The sequence below is a fragment of the Neolamprologus brichardi genome, unplaced genomic scaffold (genome assembly GCF_056152115.1).
Source record: "Neolamprologus brichardi isolate AB-2024 unplaced genomic scaffold, ASM5615211v1 NODE_ptg000039l+_length_168595_cov_1, whole genome shotgun sequence".
NCBI classification, from domain to species: domain Eukaryota; kingdom Metazoa; phylum Chordata; class Actinopteri; order Cichliformes; family Cichlidae; genus Neolamprologus; species Neolamprologus brichardi.
In genome coordinates, this window is record NW_028270041.1 from 54,194 (window position 1) to 76,832 (window position 22,639).

The following is a 22,639-nucleotide window of genomic DNA, read 5'->3' on the forward strand; positions in this document are numbered from 1 at the left end:
GTATTCCTACAATACATATATATGTAAATACAGACATTTATGGCCAATTCCAGGCAGCCTACAGTGTTTCACAATAACAAAAAAAACAAACAAAAATAATGCAGTTCTCGTGACCTTTCAAGCGTGCCCGAACCCACTATTTGAACCCCGGAACACCATACCATCGGCTTGCATAACCACTCGTACAATCGGTGATCACAGCGAGTCTACGCGACCGACTTTATTAAAGGTAAGTGGGAAAAATATGTTGGCCACCCTCTGTGCCGCTCAAAATATACCTCTCACCCCTTTTTGTTTATCTGCCCGGTCGACGAAAAGACACGCAGCCACCGTAATTGTAGAAACTAATGGTGGTGGTGTGTGTATGCGCCCAGATCAGCTGTCTGTGGCCCGGGACGGTGTAACTCCGTCACTTACGCTTAGTGTGTGTGAGAGTATGACAACTGCTTAGTGCGTGTCAGAGTATGACAACTGCTTACTGCGTTTGAGAGTTTGACAACTGCTTAGTGCGTGTGAGAGGCAAAGAAGCCCCCCAGCCAGGCTGAGAGGACCCCCAGAGCCCCAGCAGCCACGGTCGATTACAGCGCCGGTGCAGAGAGCGCCCGCCGAGGAAACACTGGAGATATGACACAACAGGATATATACAGGGTAAAAAGATAAAATAAATAAGAAGGGATACAATATAAATGTAAATAGAGTAAGAAGATAAAAAATGAATAAGAATAAAATCGATAAATATTAGGTAAAACCTAAATTAATAAATAGAATAACAGGATAGAATAAATAAGCATAAAATAAATAAACGTCAAGTAAAAGCTAAATTAAAAAGTTGGATCTTGAGCCTGTTCTTAAAAACATGTACGTTCTCTGCGGCCCTGAGCTCCTCCGGCAGGCTGTTCCACAGATGAGGACCACACCACTGAAACGCTGCCTCTCCGTGAGTATGTGTCCTGACTTTGGGAACAGTCAAAAGGCCATGGACTGGCAGCCTGTCCAGGGTCTACCCCGCCTAAAAAAACAGCTGGGATAGGCTCCTGCACCCCTCCGATCCTTATGATGATAAAGTGGCTTGGAAAATGATTGAACAAAAAATAAATAAATAAGTTTTTGATGTCACAGAATAACAATGTAATGGCATTTTGTTTTGTTTTAACAGATCATGGCTCAGCAGTGGACTGTTGGAGAAGTATCTCTTTGGCTTGGGGAAAATGAATTGGCAGATTATCAACAGGTAAATGGACTGGTTCTTATATAGCGCTTTTCTACTCTGTCCGAGCACTCAAAGCGCTTTATACAGCTAATTCATTCACCCAATCACACAAGCACTTCTAAGCTTTAGTGCTAAGTATCTAACATTCATACACATTCACACTCCGATGGATGCATCGGAGAGCAACATGGGGTTAGTATCTTGCCCAAGGATATTTGGCATGCAGACTTGAGCAGCCTGGGATTGAGCCACCGACCTTCTGGTTAGTGGCTGATCCGCTCTGCCACCTGAGCTACAGCCACCCCAGGTCTTTGTAGGTGAGCATTTCTATGGATGTGCCATATCAGTGTCCACGGTGCTCCACAAGAAAACCAACATATGAAAAACTGCTGAAACATCAACAGATATACCATGAAAGTAAATGAGGATTCTTCATTGTCTGCAGACTAGAAGACTGTCCCAGAAAGTTTTTGTCTGTGAAATCTTTGAAAAATCACATAAGGAAGAAACATAAATATCAGAAACAAGGATTAGAGTCTGCCCCAGACTGTGACCCTGTCATCCAAGAAACTGTTGAATTTCCCCAATCATCTGAACGAGCTCTGAGTGAACTTATAGAGAACTTTACATGGGCCAGTTACACCATACACTGGTGTGTTTATACCCAAGCTGCATTTTCTGCTACATTATCCTCGGCTCATCCTTGATTATGGGTCACTCCGCTCTCATTGGTGCATGAGGTTTGAAGCCAGACATCAATTTTTCAAGACAGTAGCAAGAATCACCAATAACTATATTAATATTTGTCAGACTTTGGCAAAGAGGAATCAGCTTCGTCAATGCTGGGAGTGGCAGCCTGAATGGATCATCAGGAGCGATCATACACAAGCAGCAGTTAATAACTTATCACTTCAAGAACTTCCAGTGAACTTGCAGATTTGTTTGCAGAACTTGGAGACAGCCATTACTGTGGATGAGAAACTCTGGACGAGTAAATGCATCATTTTAAACTCTGTAAAATATGCAGTTGGAGATTTCTTCATTTTGGAACTTGTGCATGCAGAGCAAATTCCACTGTTTGTAAAAAAAATAGTCCTGATTGTGTATATCAGGGCAAAATGGTTTCTTGTTGGAAGACTTTTTACAACACTGGAGTTTATAAGACACCTTCAATCATACCACATCAGAGAGACTGATGATCTGTTGATATTCAAGCCTGGGGATGAGGTAGACTTTCATGCTTTGGACGCATACAGATGTGATGGTCAAGACTTCATTACACTGATCCACCGACCTTTTAAGGCAGTTCATACCAAAGTTAGGTAAGATACATCCTAAACCATGACTTTTTAGTTAGGAATTGTCAACCACTGTTAAAATGATTTTAACCACTTTTTGGCTATTCCACATGTCTGTCATCATCTACAGTCACTAATGAACGCATAGCTGTCTTTTTAGTAATGTTTTATGATATTTTTATTCTTTATCTTCGAACATGCTCATTTCTGTTTTGATCGTGTCTTATTGTTTTTCTGTGACACAGACAATGAAATCGATGGATCGACTCTTCTGCAGATGACTGAAAGAATGAGTGAGCGTCTTTTTCCAAAAGTGAAAGACCAAGTGAAATTTTTGTCTGCTGTAGAGAAGCTGAAAGAGTGAGTCTTAAGTTGACTGGACATGATTCACTGAATTGTACATTCATACAATTCAGTGTTTCCCCTCCCCTAGGTTTACGGTGTTGGAGGGTGGGGGGCAAGGGGTTGACGCAAGCCCTGTACTGTTTCTCCAGCGTTGATGTGCATCACACACCCATTTACTTTCAAAATTGAAATGTCACAGCCACTCTTACTCTCTGTTATGATTCTGTTTCTGTAGTTCAGCAGCTGTTATTGTACGTTTTAAATATGCGGATATTCCTGATGCAGGACACAAGGACACGCATATTCATGTCTTGTAACAAACTCTAAACATACTTCTTACTTCTTCTTGCAGTGGAAGGCAACACAAAGAAAAGCATACTGTGTCAGCACTCCAACCTATGTTTAACTGCAAAGTGCAGTTTCCTCCAGCTGTGCTCACTGCGTTGACCAATAAAGATGCAGCACTAAAGTCACCCACCAAGAACAGACTCAAAAACATGCTTGTTCAAGCTCTGTTTGACCACTTGAGTAATGAGACAATGTAAGTCTATATATAATTAAGATTTGATTCATTTAAAATACAGTATGTACATCAGAATTTAAGTTCATCATTCAAAATTTGCAGGTATCCCTCTCATGTGCAGTATGTAGAGCTTCTGAGGACTGTCCTTCTGAGTTTTCCTTTCTTGAAGGAGAGTTATGGCTCTGGATATGTAAGTATTCCTGAAAAGCAAACATTGATAAAATTGTCCAACAAATTGTCTTTGAATTGCCTAATTATTGGCTAACGAGTGTAACATGCTAACATTTTCATTGTTACATATTCAGAGGTTATCTGTTCCCTTGTGGCCACTACAATACAAGTATTAGTATTGTGATTTTTGAGGCAGATCTCGTCCAGTATGGTCAAACAATAAATAAAATATCAATTGCTCTTTTAAATTAATTAATGTTTCATTTCTCTGTGAATTCTCAAGTGAATGGTGTGAAATTCAGCATTATATTAGCTCTGTTTGCCTTTGTATCAGGATAGTGTAGTTTTTGTATTTAAAAAATTAAATTTGAAAATAGGGCAGGGATAGCTCAGTAGGTAGTGTGGTTGCCCCATGATCGGAAGGTCAGGGGTTTGAATCAACTGAACGGCTACCCTGAGGTACCCTTGAGCAAGGTACTGTCCCTACACACTGCTCCCCGGGTGCCTGATTAGTGGCTGCCCACTGCTTCACTGAGTGAATGGGTTAAATGCAAAGAGAGAAATTTCCCTGTGGGGATCAATAAAGTATACATTATTATTTTTATTATTAAAAGGTAGAGGTATTAACATATAGACTGAAAGATCATGATGAGTATGCTTGTAGGACATAATGCCATTGATACTTTATCTAATCTTTATCTACCTTTTATAGTGTATGTAGCCAATCTAAGGTGCTCCAAACCTTTATATCATGTGTTCGATCAACTCCTAAGAGTTAAAGAAGAGATCTGTAAATAGGAACTAATTAGGTTATGACATGATTACAGCAAACCTACCAGCTTTATGTCACTCAAAGTTTTCTGGTAAATGTCTTGTATAAAGGGAGGACCTAGTTGCACCTATTTATGAATAATTAGTTACATTTTTATCGTTTGTAGGATGTTCTGCATGAGTCTCTCAGGAACAAGTTTAAAAAGGAAAGAAGACCACTAGTAGACGTAGAGGAAATTGAAAAAATGAGACAGAAATACTCAGTTCCAAATTCAGGAAGAAAAAGATCATCAGATATCCAGCCCTGTATCCTTTTGAAAAAACCAAGGCAAGTTAAATATGCTCAATGTTTGTTTGCCATTTTAAATTGTACATAAAAGTTAAAAGTATTGTTTTGGGTTTTTTTCTCTCAATATTTGCTAAACTTTTTAATAACCAGGATATCAATCCTCTTGACGATGGGGAGGATGAAAGTAGCACCGACCAACATGTATCAGTGATTAAGCAAGAGTGCCAAAAAACTAGGCCAAATGTGGATGTCATTCGAACGCACCTCAGGAAAATACAGAAGTACAGAACACACTACGTTCTTCAGCATACTACTGAAGAGGTTCTACGAGAATTCCCATGTCTCACTATCCCTGTTGTGGTGAGTGTTTTATCAAAAACTGCAGCAAAAAACAACAATAACAATAGTGCACGGCAAAAACACGAATATGTACTGATGTGCTGCACATTTATATAGACTTCTAATAATCACGTACCTACAGGACAGGCAAAGTGACTGAATCAGCAGATTTATTTCATGAGTAATAAAAGTACACTAACAGAACACTAACAGAAATTGCAACATTGACTATGTCTTTCTCTTTGGTTTTATTTTCATGCTACAGGATAATTTTGGACCAATCTGATGCCAATGATAGTTTTTTGGGAAGAATAGTCTAAACATCCCTTTTGCACAGCAATGTGTACTTGAGAATTAAAGTAAACAAATGCAAAATTATAATTTGTTCTCTAATGATAATTGATGTGTGAAATAATGATTGTTCTGGTTTGCTATATAATGGTATATATTATGGTACAAAGCTAATATGTATATGTTTATCCTTTATTTTAGCTTCTTGAAGAGGCTTCCATGTTACTTAAAACTGATGTGGACAAAAAAGTAATCCGAGGATTCAGTAAGTTGGCAGCGAAGCTTGTGTCAATAGCCCCAGACAGCAACCTTAAAAGCCTCTGCTTAAAATCTGTTGATGAGAGCCAGACAGACACTGAAAGAAAAGGTGAGGGCACTTGGCAATAATGAGCAAAAACATTTTTAACTCCTATCTCAGATACCACTTTTTAAGGTTTCACATACAGCACATTAGTAAACACAGTGTCCCTTACAATATCCACGGACGGACGGAAGGACGGACGGACTGAGTGGCTGGCTGGCTGGCTGGCTGGCGGAAACGACAACATAACATCAATGACACGACAAAGAACTGGTGAAACCGAGGAACTTAAATACACAGGTTGAATGATGACAATGATTGGAAACAGGTGAGTACAGGGCTGAACATAATCTGACTAATGACACAAGCTGACACGGTGAACAAACAGGAAGTGAAACAGGCAGTGGCAAAATAAACTGAACATGAACAAAACTGAAAGCACTGGGTCGATGACCCAGGAACCCTGACAGTACCCCCCCCCCCCAAAGGCCGGCACCCGACGGCCAAAAGAAAGAAAAACCAGAACAGGGCGGGTGGAGGGGGCCCAGGACGGAGGGACGGAGTCCAAAACAGAAACAGTTCAGGTGGGCGGCCACGTGGCCGGCGGCCGAGACGAGACGGTTCAGGAAGACGGCGGCGGCCGCTGAGCTGGTCCGGTGGGCGGCCGCGAGGAAGGCGGCGGCGGCCGCGAGGAAGGCGGCGGCGGCCGCTGAGCAGGTCCGGTGGGCGGCCGCGAGGAAGGCGGCGGCGGCCGCTGAGCAGGTCCGGTGGGCGGCCGCGCCGGCGATGACGTCCAGAACGTGGCTGGGGCGACGGCGCGGCAGCCGCAGGACCAGGCAAAGCAGAGGCTGACGCCAAGGCTGAGGCTGGCCCAGGCGAAGTGGAAGCTGAGGCTGGACCAGGGGAAGCAGACGCTGAAGCTGAGGCTGAGTCTGGACCAGGCGAAGCAGAAGCTAAAGCTGAGGCTGGCCCAGGCGAAGCAGAAGCTGAGGCTGAGTCTGAGGCTGGCCCAGGCGAAGCAGAAGCTGAGGCTGAGTCTGAGTCTGGACCAGGCGACGGCACGGGAGCCGGGGGTGACAGAGCCACAGCTTTAGGGCCAGCGGGCGCGGAAGCCCCTGGCTGGAGACAGGCAGGGCCAGCGGGCGCGGAAGCCCCTGGCTGGAGAGCGGCCGGGCCAGCGGGCGCGGAGGCCCCTGGCTGGAGAGCAGGAGGGCTCACAGCTGGCTCTGGGTGCTGTGGCTGCAGGTCCGGGAACTGAACAGGGTGGTGGATGAGTGACTGAACTGATTGGACTGACTGGACGGGAGGCGACTGGACTGACTGGACGGGAGGCGACTGGAGAACAGGACACTGAGCTACAGGGGACGACTGGACTGACTGGACTACAGACTGGACAGACTGGAGGACGGGAGGAGACTGGAGGACAGGGAACTGGAGGACAGGAGGAGACTGGACTACAGGGGACAGGAGGACAGGAGGAGACTGGACGACAGGGGACAGGAGGGAAGGCTGAACAGCAGGTGAGGGAACTGACTGGAGTGGAAGCTGAACAGCAGGTGAGGGAACTGACTGGAGTGGGGAAGCTAAGGGATGAACAGAGGTTGGCGATGCTAATGGCTGAGCTAACGACAGAGTTACCGAGGGGGATAAAACTGCAGCCTGGGCTAATAAGGCTGGTGCCTGAGCAGGGGACACCTCAGCTAGCCTAACCAGTGATAGTGCCAGGGCGTGGAAAGCTGAGTGAGGAGGTGGAGGAAGTGGTGAAGTAGCAGGTGGACTGGTTAGCTCTTTCAAGCCTCTAGGGAGGTCAGGCTGGGTTGAGGCTGCCCTCAGCCTGGGCGCTGGGACAGGCACGGGAGGTGGCTGGACACCAGTTACCCCCCACCCGGGAAACAAGAGCGGATGTGGAGGTAGACTGCGTCGCAGCTGCCTTCTTCCTAGGAGCTGGCACAGGTGTGGGTGTAGGCTGGGCCCTAGCCATCTGAGGTGGTGAAACGGCTGAAGGGGAAGGCCGAATCTGGGCCGCCGTGCTGGTGGGAAATGGCTGAGTAATGGGTGTGAAAATAGTGACTGGGTGTGTGATACAGGCAGGTTTATCTGGGATTGTTCTGGTCCTTCTGCCACCACCATTTATAGTCTTTGGAGGAGCAGAGCAGAAAAACTCTTCCCAGTCTACAGAATCCTCCAGGAGGGAAACATCCCATGAATCAGAGATGAGTCTATTAGTTAATCTGGGTGAAGAGTCAAATGAGGAGGGTGGAAAACAGTTACCGGAACTCACCACCGGGAGTTGCTGAAAATAGTCCGTGTTATGGCGGCGTGTGCCCCGCTTTCTCCGGGAAGAGGAAGCGGGCGGGGTACACAGCCGAGCCTCTGGCGCGGGAGCCTCTGTTGAGCCGAGGTGGGAGGCATAGCCGCTGTGCCGTGGCGAAGTGGAGGATCCGGCAAATGAGGCAGGTGACGTGTGAGCGAGGAGCGGATCCGCGAGAGGGGGAGCCGCCGAAGCGCGGCGCGAAACGCCCACTCTCCGCGGCAGATGCTCCGGTGCATGGGAGGTAGCAGGTGGGTGAACGCGGCGTCTCCGAGGCCCGCCCAGAGCCAAGCGAGTGCCCTCGAAGACGTGCTCTCGCTCCGCGAAGAGCCGCTGTCTCTCCTTGAGCTTTTCCGCCCACAAGGAGAGCGCTGCCTCCTGCCGCTCAAAAAGGTCCGAGTCCGCTGGGTTCCAGTCGTGTCTTCGTGGCACGGGTCATGTCATTCTGTCAGGCGTGGTGTGGAGGCGAGGAAGAAGGAACCCAAACGCAGGACTCACAGGTAGGTGAAGACTGGTGTTTATTGTGATGGCGTGAGCAAACAGAACAGAGGTAGGAAATGGCTGGCTGGCTGGACGACTGACTGAATGAATGAATGAAGGAAGGAAGGACGGACGGACTGAGTGGCTGGCTGGCTGGCTGGCTGGACGACTGACTGAATGAATGAATGAATGAAGGAAGGACGGACGGACGGACGGACGGACTGAGTGGCTGGCTGGCTGGCTGGCGGAAACGACAACATAACATCAATGACACGACAAAGAACTGGTGAAACCGAGGAACTTAAATACACAGGTTGAATGATGACAATGATTGGAAACAGGTGAGTACAGGGCTGAACATAATCTGACTAATGACACAAGCTGACACGGGGAACAAACAGGAAGTGAAACAGGCAGTGGCAAAATAAACTGAACATGAACAAAACTGAAAGCACTGGGTCGATGACCCAGGAACCCTGACAGACATTTCTCCTTTCTCGTCTCTGCACTGATGTACTTTAAGATTTAACTGATACACCCTCGATGCTATATATATCTCTATGAGGATTTTCAGTCATTCACACAATGTTTATCCCAAAAAATGTTCAGTGGCAGCTAGACTTGCTCTGCAAGTTCTTTAGGACTCAAATTATTTAAAGCTAGCAACTTACAGAACTGAACAACATTTTGGGGGTTTTGTATAAATGCTTAACATTTACACTGAATCACACTGAAAAGTTAATTAGGTATACATTTACTGCACTAATGCTTATGTTCTGCAAGACATTCAACTCCTGATGAAGGTACTCATATGGCCTTTACTGCTTTGTATTAACAAAATTGGCCAGAAAATATTTACATATTTCTCTTTATTTTCCAGGTCAGATAGTAAACACAGCTGTTCTTCTCCTGCCATCTATTTTCAAAGAAAATGCCGCTCATCTCTCCGTCATAAATAAGGTAAATTTAGATTTTTTTTGGTATGGTGAGGGGGGGTCTAAAACTAATCCAGTATTTTACAGGAGTTTCATACTTTCATTGGGACACCTGTTGTTTATGCTTATTTAAACTATACTCCTCATTTCAAGAATTTAATTTCTGTTTCAGGATCCACACAGCCCAATACCTACAATCGTACTCAGCAGCAGTGACGGCAAGCCCTTGAGTGATTCAACTGAGGGCAATGTCCAGATGGATGGACAAAAAATGATTCTGGACAGTGGGGAAATTGACATTTCATTGGCGATGGGTATTGTCTTCTCCCTGTACCATAACTACAATGTTGCCTATCCAAGTGAACTAAAAAAGACATTTTGCTTTTTGGAGGCATTTGTTCTCAACTTGGGAACTCTGACTACACCTGTACCAGTAGCTGTGCAAAGAGTGGCAAATGCATTAAATATCTCCTAGATTGCCAGCATAGTGCAGATGAGAGACTGAAATTGTCCCAATGTGGACTAACAAAGGACCATGAGTCCCACATTAAACTTAACTTACATAACTTAAGGCTGCAGTTCATTGATAATTTAAATAAAAAGATTGTTCTTGAAATAGTTTTACTGAAAATGCAAACATGCTGATGAAAATGTGTTGTTTAATTGTCTGTTATGAAAGTATTGCTATTTCTAATGTAATGATTGTTGTTTTATCTATAGTATAATATTTATATGTATTTATTTATAGTATAGTAAAGATATTCAATTATTACTGTTTAAATGACTTATATGCTATTATTAGTAGTGGTGTTGTGCTTAGCGTTAAAATGCCTTTTTGTCTTTTTCTGTAATACAAAGTGCCAATAAACTATTAATATATGTCTATGTGCTTGTATTTATTTTACCCTACTCTAGTTAATTCAATTTAAGATGCATTTTTTTTTTAAAGATTTAAAATGGTTCTTTAAAGAACCACTCAGAAAATAGTTCTTCAAAGAACCATTAAAAAAAAAGGTTTTTTGAAAAACCTTTAAAGGTTCTTTAAAGGGGATTTTTTCAAGTTTTTGTAATGCGACAGGTTAAAGAATTAACATTCAGCTTACCCTCTGAAATGTCAGTGTGCATCTCAGATGTGTTGTTGTCATCAAGGATGATGTGACGTACCAGCCAATCCATCACCGCACCCAGCTGCAAAACTGTGACTCAATCTGCTGTGGTGGCATTAAAGTCCTGCCAGTTTACAGCGGCTGATTTGGTCCCTAAAATCCAGAGAGTAATTATTCATGGTAAGGAATTCATGTGGACACTAAGCGTGTGGGCAGGCAAGGACATTTAAACAGTGAGGCTGACGACCTCTCCTTCATTTCTGTCAAACAAAATTGTATGACATGTTTCCAGCGGTTAGTATCATGGTTGCTAGGCAACCTGGGCAGCGCGACGGAGACTAGACCGTCCCATACAGCCCATGTGTTTGCAACAAACTTGCCGTTTATTTTGCAATTCGAGCTCAACACTGCCCCTAGCGTCCTGGAGCACTTCTGTTGTGTTTTGGAGTTTGCATGTGTTTTGAATTTTGTAAGTGTTTTGGAGTTTGTAAGTGTTTTGGAGTTTGTAAATGCTTTGTCTCTAGGGGCCACCGTACTACACCTCGTAAAAGACCTACCTGTTGACCACTGGGGGACCACTTCCACGTCGAGGGAACCAAAAGAAAAGAAGTGATCGTGTTGGGAGACGTGACTGGATGGAGACACCTGAAAGCAGTGACTGTGAAAACTCTGAAACAGCCAGAGTACAGTACTGACTTGGAGTATCACCACAAGCTCAGCATCAAACATTTTCATTTCTTTGGCTCTCGGAGGAGGCGGACGCACTTTTTCTCCTCTCCCTTGTCTTCCCTGCTAGTTCTTATGTCCTTGTCTAGTCTCGTGTCTTTTTTGGATTACTTTCCCTGGAACACTCTCTCACAGCCTGTGTCTAAAACCTAAAAGAGAATTATGGATTTGATCAACTGGTCTCTTCTGGACTTCTCAGAAAGGGCTCACTGAAGGTGGCATGGTTAAGAGCTTGGAGGCGCTTACGACTGCAGTGAATGCTCAGAATAACACCTCTGAGCGTATGTATGTTGGATTACATCAGGAAAGAATCAACTCAGAACAACATCTCTGGGCGGAAGCTGGATTACATCTCGGATCAGTTGGCTGCGGTCGTGAGGTCTCAGAATCTGCTATGTGAGCAAAAGAGTGACAAGACCACGGAATCGACGGCTAATAACATCATGGAGAAACTCGCAGCTATTAACGGGAGATTGAGAGACCAGTGTCGGAGTGTTAAAAACAGCTTGAAATTTTCATGAGTTGTTTGCAAAAGAAAACCATCATAATGCGGCTACCCCTTTGGCGCCAGCTGTGGGCTCAAGGCTGGAGCCGAACAAAAACTCCCTGATAACGACTGTGTTGAGTCTGTTCCTTCCCATTCCCTACAAGGCCACCTGGGTTGGCTGGAAGACTGTTTACTTAGCCTGGCGGGTCGAAGGACACTGTCTCAGCTGAACTCTGGACACGCACACACATACATATACTGATACTGATAAGCACTCACTGACGCATCACCCTCACTTTCCAATGCCACCTCCAACGCTTACCTCCCCCATGATGTGGACATCGGGTCAGCTGGAGGCGCAGTCGAAGATTGCAGCGGTCCCAGATCAGATGTACACACTGGAACACTTTCACATGTTGCCTAGGGGACTGGCGACACTTTTAAGGCAAGTGATTACTTGCCAGGTAGCTGCAAAACTGTGACGCAATCTGCTGTGGTGGCATTAAAGTCCTGCCAGTTTACAGCGGCTGATTTGGTCCCTAAAGTCCAGAGAGTAATTATTCATGGTAAGGAATTCCTGTGGACACTGAGCGCGTGGACACTAAGCCTGTGGGCAGGCAATGACATTTAAACAGTGAGGCTGATGACCTACCATTTCTTCGTGTGACTGCTTCTGGTCTAAAAGGGACTCCAATACCAAAATCGATGAATTTGACACATAGAAATGCTGGATGATCAGGCGATGTGTCAAACACAATGTTTTCTGGCTTAATGTCTCGATGGTAGACACCCTTGGATTGCATTTCAGTGGCTGCATGTACCAGCTGTCTCATTATGACCAGACAGACAAATGAAAAATACGTTCAAATAATCAGATTTACATTGTCCATTAAAGTTTGCCATATATGTTATCTTGCCACTCGCTGACCTTAACCTCCCTCTCGTGCACAAAGGTTCTTCTGTTTGCCAGGTAGACTTCCAAGTCTATGTTTTTTTGGCCTTTCAAAGACCATGATGAGTTCGTCTTCCAAGTCATACCAGTCGTTTTAAGCGGGCGTCACATTGCTGTTCGTAGCCTCTGGTCCTGCCCCCACTATTATTAGCAATGCCACCTCCTTGGGAATCTCGGTCATTTTACCATTAAGAAGCTTGAGAAACAGAACATCGAGGTCAGTGTTCAAACATTAGGCTGTTTGAGGAACACGTTGGGGGAAAACAACAGAAAAAGACAAACATTTCTTACCACTGGTAGGTAGCTGACTAAAAACTGAGCAACATGCTTAATCACCACCTGCATTACAGAGAAAATGTGTTTTAGAAAAAGAGAACAGGAGGAACTAGAAGAATTGTAAAGTGCACACATAAGAAGCCATACTGGGAAATTGTCTTCTCTGCGTTTTCCAAAGAAGACAGTCCCAAAGCCTCCTTCACCCAGCTTATCCTGCTCTTCGTATTTTTCTTCAAAGTCCTCTACAGAGAGACAAAACAAATTGAATTTAACAGGTAAAGGAGACTTTACTCACCTAGATATTTACGCACACCCACAGCACGTGGTGTGGTAAAGGTCGGCCAAGATTTTGACCACATGTCAGAAACTGGATCAAAATTGGACTAAACTCACTTGAACTCTGACTTTGTCTGCACTTAGAACTATCACAAGACATTAAAACAAAACATCGGGCATTGATGACATCACAGGAATCTAACATTCTAATCTATGCAAACTGTCTCCATGGCTACATAATATCAAATTAAATCATAGCAAAGGAGTAAAAAGCAGGATCAGTCTTAGGGTGTATGTTACATGTTTGCCAGTTTGGATGAGTGAGTGCAATACTTCATCGGCCTGTGTTGTAGCAACCTGTTGAACCTGCTGAGAAACTTTTCTTTGTCCACTCTGCCCCAAACTTCACATGCTCCATAAAAGTCGAGGCCCAGAGACCTCTGCATAGTTATTAGCATTAGGTTATCAGTATCATCTGATATATATGACATTTACAGTACAGTACTCACACATGACATAGGAGGAATAAATATGAACTTTTTGACATAAATTTGATCATATGAAATTGGATTTTTTTTAAATATGAAACTTTTTCCTTCCGTCATACTTCAGAAATATAATATATTAAGTTTTGAACATTTTAAAACATTTAGGTTTGCTCGTTGCATTTATAAGATCCTACATGGACGTGCTCCACAATCATTGGTCAGTCATGTTATCAGTGGAAAACAAACCTGATCCTCTACTAGAGGCGATTGTGCAATACCTTTTAGACATAACACTCAGCAAACAGTTATTATCAGTTAAAGTCAGTGAGATTTGGAGTGATACATGACACATGACGGAATAAGACACGCAGACTTAGCATGACGAACCGACGAGGAACACGTACACTGTGAATACATACAGAGGGAAAAGAGGACTAGAGATGAGACATGGACATAACTAAGCACAAACAGAACATGATGGCTGGAGGGGAAAACACACGTGACAGAAGGAATGGGTCACAAGGGCAAAACATGTAAACGAGAGGAGGAGACGGGAGAAAAAGACATTACTGAAATACATGAAGGGCCAGGGCTGGGGCAGCCAACCAGTCACAGACAAACAGCCACATTTTTTTACTGTATCACCGCAAAGAGCCACATCATACACCTGGGCACACATGAACATCACCCATCCCTTCCTCTGTCCTCAGTTTGGGGTATCAAACTCAGGACCCTAACCCCATCAGGCCGGGGTCTTTGTGTGGAGTCTGCATGTTCTCTCCAGCTTCCTCCCACAGTCTAAAGACATGCAGTCAGTGGCGACTGGTGTGAATGGTTGTCTGTGTGTTAGCCCTGCCACGGGCTGGCGACCTGTCCAGGGTTGACCCCGCCTCTCGCACTATGACAGCTGTGATAGGCTCCAGCCCCCCACGACCCTGATAAGTGGAAGAAGATGGACGGACTTTGATGACCTCAGTGGACGCCAGGCAACTTCTGAATGGATTGTTAACACTGGGCCACTCTACATGCCTGTTTCCAGTTATCATGTTTACAGACACAGTGACACCAACGCTACCAAACACAGAAGCTGCTTGGCAGAAGTTTTGTCACATTATTGTAACTGAGAAACGTCACAGCATTGCTCACAATGTGAGGGCGGGGCTGCAATAACCCTGCTGTGCTTTCTAATGTTTCATATTAAGACTAATCTGTGTTGACCTTTCTCTGATTATTGTTTCATAATGAAGAAAGGTCAGATATTACCAAACACATATGAAAAACTCATCTAAACAACATGTAGTGTAAAAATAAATGTCTTGGAGACAGCAGCTAATCAGATATTTTAATTGTCGGGTTTGGATTCAGCACATTAAAATAATAAGAAACAGCACTTTATATGTGAAACAGTCGACTTCTGAAAAGTCCAGCAGAGTAAGACAAGCAGGTGAACAGCAGCAGTATATCATGAAGCCTTTTATGGGCATGTTGGATGACAACAGCCATTTTTATGTTTCCTGTTCTTGTATAATTTACCAAGAAACAGTTGCACAAATGAACCAGAGAAACCCACACAGTGTTTTGAAATTGAGCTGCAAACATGTTTTCTTTTATTAGCACGTCAAGCTTCACCCTGAAGACGAGCACGAGCTGCGTCTGCTCACAGAGACTCGGAGATGTGATTGAAAGCAGCTGAAGGATGGTTTTGGTTTATTTTTTTACAAATGAGATGTTTTTCTTTTTTCTAATTCTCCATGTAACTTTGCACTGTCCACCGCTGTAACAAAACAAATTTCCCACGTGTGGGACTAATAAAGGTTATCTTATCTTATGTAATTTGACATATTTTGTTGTTTTGTGTGTGTGTTTTTCTGTGTGAAGTTTTGATGTGTATCTGAAAAACACAATTTTGAAAACACTGGAAAACCTCAAGACATTTTTTCCTTGACTTTCCATGCAAACAAAAATTCCCACCAAGGCTTTTCAGTGTGAAATTTAGTGTGTATAGAAAATACCTGTGCCAGGTTGTCACCATCTAGTGGTGAACATGGCCTTACCACTACATCAGGTGAGTTTTTCACTGTGCACAGTGACACAAAACTCATTTAACAACACAAACTATTTAAAAATGCATTTTAAAATGACGTAGGCAGATCAAGGCAATGTTACAGATTCAGTAAGAACTGAAGTTTATTGTAATCCTTCAATTATGCAGGGCGTCACACTAACACAGTTGTTTATGTTCAGTATAGCTCTGTTATTATCAATTGGATTCAAAACGCGACCAGTTTGATGTCTTAAACTAAACTGGCATTAAAGTTTCAATGAACTAAAGTGGTCCCCCTGAGTCAGCACCAGTGGCGGTCCTAGCCTGTTTGGCACCCCGGGCGAACACTCCCTCTGGCGCCCTCCACACACACACACACACACACACACACACGCACACACACACACACACACACACACACAAAACATATTAAGGATTGTACATTAACATAAAGCTGTTGTACACACACACACACACACACACACAAACTTGACCAACACTGGTGGGTCCTGTGTCACATACCCCGAGTCCTAAAGTTTATATTTATTTTCTAACTCTTCTTATATTTATTGTCTGTTTACTTGCACTGCTGTAACTGGAGCCTCGTCGTCTCGTCTCTCTATATACTGGACTGTATGTAGTGGGGATGACAATAAAGTTTACTTTGACTTCAGCAGCGAGCAGGCGCACCGAGGGCTCTCGCGCTCACTTTTCGCATACAGAATTTCGAAAAAACATCGGTGCAAATTATATGTCTGTATCATGATGTCTGGTGTTTTCGTGTTTGTTTGTTTTGTTTTTATTTTGTTTTATTTTGCGAGTTGGTTATTAGATGCTGCTCCAGCCACATGAGAATCCCCCGCCGCCCCGCCCTCTCCTCCCTGTGCTGCAAGCAGCAGGCGCACCTCGCAAGCGGAGGGCGCCCTTACTCCCAGCAAATGGGCGATAGAAAACCGATCGGTGCCTGTGACATTCCCACTATGTCACAGGCTGGCCGTGATGCCGCCCCCCACCACGATGCCGCCCGTTGCATTAATTAACATCCATTTAACGCTGCGACCCAGGGGTAGACAGGGGTAGAGTTTCCAGGAACAGAGTTCGTACTATATGCGGTAAGCTGCGCAGCAAAACAGGGTTCCTGCTGCGATGAGGCATTGCTTTCCATGCTTTTAGGTGGGAGCTTGGGTGGTAAACACAGTGGGTTGTGGGGATTAATCCAGCTCCGACAAGTCTCAGGCGGATCTTACCACTAGCAGCCCAGGAATAAAGCCCCCGAAGACGACGGAGCAGGACAAGAAAGCCGGCTCTCTTCCCCCGCTTCCTCCGACGAGGCCTCTGAAGCAAAATTGAGCTGACCGGCAAGAGTGCAGGTGAACCGGGTGCTGCGTCACGCTCAAGCGGCGGTGGGAAAACAACGTCGTATTGTTGACTCTGAAAGTTATCCATAGCAGATTTGATCGCCAGTAACGCATGGCGATCATAAATCCGAAGGGAGATGACACCGGACAAAACTAGCAAGAACACTTGCATAACATATAAAGTAAACAAACACATGGACGGAGGCAGCGGCACAGCCAAACACAGGCGCCATCTTGCTTCTCCAATACGTGGCACTGTCAATGTCAATGTGTTGAGTTTTGCCTCCCCTTGTCTTGTCATGTCTGATGAGTCCCAGCTGTGCTCTCCTCCTGTTTCACATTCCCTAATCACCTCAGTATGTATTTAAGCCCTGTGTTTTTCCCTGCTAGTTGTTGCGTCCTCCACGTTTGTTGTGTGCGTATTCTTCGTCGTCTACCTTCAGGTCAAAGGCAAAGTCATATGCATCTCCAGTCTAGTTAGTTTAAGTTGTTGTTTATGTATTGCCAAGTGAGTCTCACCACCAAATTAAGCTGCCGTTTAAGTTAATGTTTTGTCTCCGAGTCCTGCACTTGGGTCCAGCCACTGACAGCCACACAGCTCATCGTGACAGAAGGACGCAACCATAACATGGACCCAGCGGACTCACCTCACCGAGAAAGAGAGGTGGACCTTGCTCGCATCCTCGGACTGATGACTCGCATTAGCCACGCCTCAGATTTGCAGACATTCTCAGTCGGGCTGAATGCAATACAAGCCATATTCGACGGAAATCCTCACCTGCGCCAGCTCTCTATAGCTTCGGAGTTCAGCCGTTCGCTGACCCAGGCTAAGGAGGCAGCCAAAACCCGGGAGCTGGCCCAATTCACCCTCATCTCCTCGTCCACTCCGCCTCAGTCACAGCGAGCAAGCCCTCTCACACCGCCGCAGCGGACGGAGATTTCTTCAGCTCCGCTGCAGCAGCTGCAGTCGCAGCATCAGACTCTTTCCTCCCTCACGTCTGGTCCCGACCACCCCTCACCTGCCTCATGCCTGGCAGGAATGTGGTCGGAGGATGAGGGCCTGGTCACCGTTGCTCCAACACCTTCCGTTTCCTCTGCTGCTCCCGTTTCCAAAAGAAAGCAGCGTTCTCGTCGTCACCGTCCCTCACCGAGTCCAGTTCATGCTTTGAACAGCTGGACGTGGTGAGTGAACAGATCAATTTTCACCCGGCTTCTTCCACGCGGGGAACTTTAAGCTCAGAGGCAGTGAATCCAGAGTCAGTTAACTTTTTGACTGTTAACTCTGAGTCTGTAAGGATAGAAACTGATGATCCCAAGATGGCTGACTCTGAGGTTGCTTTTTGGGACTCTGAGCATTCTAATGATCCATTTTTTGTTTCCTCCAATTTTGAGAAAATTCAGGAGTCAAATGACCTTATTTCACCAGAGTTGAATGAAGTTTTGTGTTCTGTAAATAAGAGTGTAGTTTCTGGATGTAACTCTGAAAAAACTGGAGTTTCTGTTTTCACTTCTGTGCCAAGTTATGTTGATCCTGAGCCACGTGTTTTTGGATCAGTTAATAGTACAAGGAAGGCTTCGGTAGTGCTAATTAATAGTGAGCTTTCAGATGTAGATTACATGTGTGAATATGTAATGGAATTTTCTGACTTGGACAATCATAATCTCACTCAGGACATTAAAAATGCTGTTTAAAAGACTATTTGCTGCTCTGCTCAAAAGACAATGTCTCCTACTGCTAAACTAAACAGGGACAGTTCAATTTCCCAGCCAAATTCCATCTATGCTGTTCAGGCAACACCTCGTGAGACTGTTGTTGTTGTTGCTTCACCCATGTGTTACGCGGCTCACCAGCCAGTTCATTCTGAGGCTGCCTGTGATAAACCTCATGTTTCCATAACCTCTCCTGACTTAAATTTCACAAGCCCAGAGTATGCTCATTCAAAGACTGTTTGTGTTGCTCATTGAGAACTCTTCAAGACTGTGCGTTCTGTGATTGTCCAGGTTAAGAGCAACAAGGTGTCACCTGCTGTTAACAAGCTGGCAAAAATACTTGGCTTGAACACTGCAGAGTTGGTTGCTCAAGTTAGAGTTTCGGTTCCACGATCATGTCTGTATAACTCTGTGCGCCATGCTTTTCAGCCAGTAGCCCTGGAAACTTTGTGTGCAACTTCCCAGGCTGCGTTTTGTAAGACTGTGTTTAATGTTGCTTCGCACCCAGTTTATTCAGACACGGCTTGTATGATTTCTCCAGCACCTGTGACTGCCCCTGAACTCACCTTTCCTAAGACTGCTAATGTCAACCTGGATGACTTAAGAGTAGCAGTTTTACCAAGGTCAGCCTGCACTAAGTCTCGGTTTTCTAGAATCATGTCTGGTACCATAAACCTGGTTTTCCCCGTGACTGTTACAGCTCCTCTGCTCTGCTCTCCGCCTCCAGTTCCAGTTCCCAGGGCAGCTCGGGCCCAGCTTTCCCTTGCATCCATACCAGCTCATTGGGTGGGGGTGGCTGAGGTCCAGCTGATCTGTCCTTCATTTCCCAGGCAAACCATGGCTCTGTTCATCCCTGCACCCGTACCTGTTCCTTGGGTGGGGATGGCGCCGGTCGCCGGTCGTTGCCTGTGCCTGTTCTGGTTCCCCGTGTGAGGGCAACTGAGACCCTGCTCACTCCTGCACCCGTTTCAGTTCCTCGGGTGGGAGCAGCGGCGGTCCAGTTAGCTCCTGCACCCACACCTGCCTTTACTGCCTTTACCCTGGCTGCCTTTACCCCAGGGTAAAGGCAGCCAGAACACAGCTCTTCCCTGGACCTGTATCTGTTGTTCAGGTGGGGATGGCTGGTTTTCGGCCAGGCCCAGTACCCATCCCTGTTCCCCGGATAAGAGATGCTGAGAGTCGGTTACCAGCTCTGTTGCAAGCTCCAACCATCACTACCACCAGCACAACCATCATCACAACCACCACTACAACTTCTGTTTCAGTCAACTGCCCAGCCGGTAACTCAGCAATTAGTGCAAGCACCAATTCAGCTACCTATGCAGCCAGGGGTCCCACTTGCCTCTGGCCCTGCATCTGCTCCAGCTGGAGGGCCCGAGGAGCCTGTCCAGCCTCAAGTCACATTGGCTGGGGGTTCAGGAGAACCCAGCCAGCTTCCTGCTATGTCGGCTGGAGGGCCCGAGGAGCCCGTCCAGCACCACGCCTCGTCAGCTGGGGGTTCGGGAGAACCTAGCCAGCATCAAGTCTTGTCTGCTGACGGTCCAGGGAGGTCCGTTCAGCCACCGCCTGCAGCATCACCGCCTGCAGCATCACCGCCTGCAGCATCACCGCCTGCAGCATCACCGCCTGCAGCATCACCGCCTGCAGCATCACCGCCTGCAGCATCACCGCCTGCAGCATCACCGCCTGCAGCATCCGCATCACTCAGTAACAGCACCTTTTTAATATTATTGACTATATTTTATAGTCACATTTACATGAAATGTCAAACAATCACAGAGTAACACTGAACTAAACAATCAATGGAATTTGAGTTGTTCTTCTTTGTTCTTTATATTTGATTTATTGCAAGCAGCGGGAGTAAAAGCTAAAGAAAAAATACGAAAGATATGAACGAATCTCTGCTCTTACAGTTTTTATTGTGCCATAATGTCTCCTTTGAAACTGTCCTCTTGCTCGTCTTTTGGATGCTCACCTCTTCTTCACCTTTCCTGTTCCTTTCACCAAACTGCTGCACTCTTGTTCTCTGCTCTCGCCTCCTGTTCTGGTTATAGTTAGAATGCAGTCAGCATGTGCCAAACAAACTCCCCCCAAATCTATCATGTTTGATATGATGACATGATGATGATTTTAACATCTTATTTATGCACTTATTTAATGCACTGAGCAAGTTCATGCCATAAGAGCTAAATAGCCATCAAAGAAAATCCTGAATGCCTAATACAGGACAGGCCAACATTATCACGTGTTGACAATATGTGATTAGAAAATGAATTAAGAATAATTGAAAGTGCTGTTACATTGGGGAATCGATCCGGGCCCTCCAGCTCCCGAACTGGAAATACTAAACACTAAACTCTTAAACATCCCAGGGAGGTGAGGCAATGTCCATGGCAGGCACACACACCGTCCTCTTCTACTCAGTCTGCGACTCACTCAGTCCAATCCAGAATGGTTCTGCGTGATCTCTGTCAAACAACCCCTGCATAAAATCCATAAAGTGTCTCTCCATCTCAGGGCGTTTGTTTAATGTACAGCGCAGCGACTCTAAGCGACTTAGTGCTTGGTGTCTGTTGTTTGGGAGGCGGGTCGTCGGTATACGGAAAGGAAGTGGAGCTGTCCAGCTATTTGCATCGTCTAGGTAAAAGTCTCTTTCCATTATTTCCAGAAAGACTTGGTCCTCAAGGGAAGGGGCTAGCTCTTCGTCCTTTTCCCTTTGCTGGAATATGTGTGTCCCTATTTGACATGAACTGCGAGTGTCCCAGGATTTGTTGTGTGACTGCTCTTTGACATGAAAGCTGTTCTGACAGGGTGTTAGGAGACTTGGACGCCCGTTCTCTAGAACACTCGTTCTGTATGTGCCTATGATGGCTGGCTTATGGGCTCCTCCTGAGAATACATCACCTACAATAACCCACCCAAGTGCAAGTCTCTGGGCAAATGGAGCTTTGACTGGTCCATTCACTCGTTCATACACTTTGTGCACTTGTATTATGTCTCGGCCTAACAGCAACATAATCTTGGCCTCAGGGTCTAGGGGCTGCATATGATCTGCTAGGTGTTTGAGGTGCGGATGGGCTAGAGCAATCTCTTGCATTGGGATTTCATTCTTGTTGTCTGGGAGTGAGTCACACTCGAGCAAAGAAGGCGGAGGAGAGCTGAACTGGCCATCAACGGACTGAGGTTCTCAGCTAAGCGGCCATTTGTGACTTCGCTAATGACCTATTGCTCTGGTCATCTATGATAGCGTAAACCTTGACTTTTTTGTCTGGATGCCCCTTTGGATAAATGTAGGCTTGACATATTTTTGAGCAGGAACGCCCCCCACATAAGTCCCCACAAACTTGAGTGCATGCTGAGCTAGTCTCCAAGTCTAGGCTACTCTCACCACCATGCTCCTCCCTGTCCTGGTCTGGGGCAATGTTTTGAGCTTTTGTGTTTTGTGTCCATGGAGCTGGACCTGCATGCAGCGCTGCAACGTGTTTGTTGCTGTTGCACTCTTGGCAAGTAATCTCTTCCTTACAGTCTTTAGCTTGGTGAGCTGAGGAATCGCAGCACCTAAAACAGATGCTGTGTTCTCTGAGGTATGCCTTACGCTCATCTAGTGTCTTTTCACTGAAACCTCTACACTTACTTAACGGGTGCGATTTCTTGTGGATGGGACACAGTTTGTTCGTGAACTCACTTGTGCTGCCTAAGCTTGGTTTGTGAGTTTTGTTTACCTCTGTTTTGTGGATGGCAACAGGCGGTCTTGACTTGACAAATCTGGTATAGTGGTTGTCGTGAGTTATTGGATAGGATGTGGGACCTGATACAGTAGACTTAAAACCAGGGTCATTTCTCATTTTCGCTTCATCTTGTATGAAGCGACAGAAGAATGAGAATGGAGGGAAATATACATAATGTCTCTGCTTGTATTTAGTCCCCTCTGACATCCACCTGTGTTGAAGAT

The 22,639-nt window shown here is 45.4% G+C and overlaps 1 protein-coding gene and 1 long non-coding RNA gene across 2 annotated transcripts; one reads left to right on the forward strand and one right to left on the reverse strand.

Annotated features, from left to right (window-relative positions):
* The first annotated feature begins 1,159 nt into the window (after positions 1–1,159).
* Positions 1,160–9,739, forward strand: LOC148095928 (sterile alpha motif domain-containing protein 3-like). The gene is made up of 10 exons (XM_087837027.1): positions 1,160–1,231; positions 1,518–1,527; positions 2,754–2,868; positions 3,206–3,394; positions 3,479–3,566; positions 4,486–4,650; positions 4,758–4,967; positions 5,439–5,604; positions 9,210–9,289; positions 9,437–9,739. The coding sequence occupies exons 1-10, from the start codon at positions 1,160–1,162 to the stop codon at positions 9,737–9,739; spliced, it is 1,398 nt and encodes a 465-aa protein (XP_087693153.1).
* Positions 9,740–12,605: 2,866 nt separating this feature from the next.
* Positions 12,606–13,169, reverse strand: LOC148095929 (uncharacterized). The gene is made up of 3 exons (XR_015717374.1): positions 12,959–13,169; positions 12,827–12,874; positions 12,606–12,731 (listed from the first exon to the last, which is right to left on the reverse strand). It is a non-coding gene; the product is annotated as an uncharacterized LOC148095929 (long non-coding RNA).
* Positions 13,170–22,639: the final 9,470 nt, after the last annotated feature.

Excerpts from the sequence above, each read along its gene's own strand:
- LOC148095928 (XM_087837027.1), top strand. The coding sequence starts at position 1,160 with ATGGCTCAGCAGTGGACTGTTGGAGAAGTATCTCTTTGGCTTGGGGAA. Across the intron at positions 3,395-3,478 it reads CACTTGAGTAATGAGACAAT|GTATCCCTCTCATGTGCAGT; the intron begins GTAAGTCTATAT and ends CAAAATTTGCAG. Across the intron at positions 9,290-9,436 it reads ATCTCTCCGTCATAAATAAG|GATCCACACAGCCCAATACC; the intron begins GTAAATTTAGAT and ends TTTCTGTTTCAG.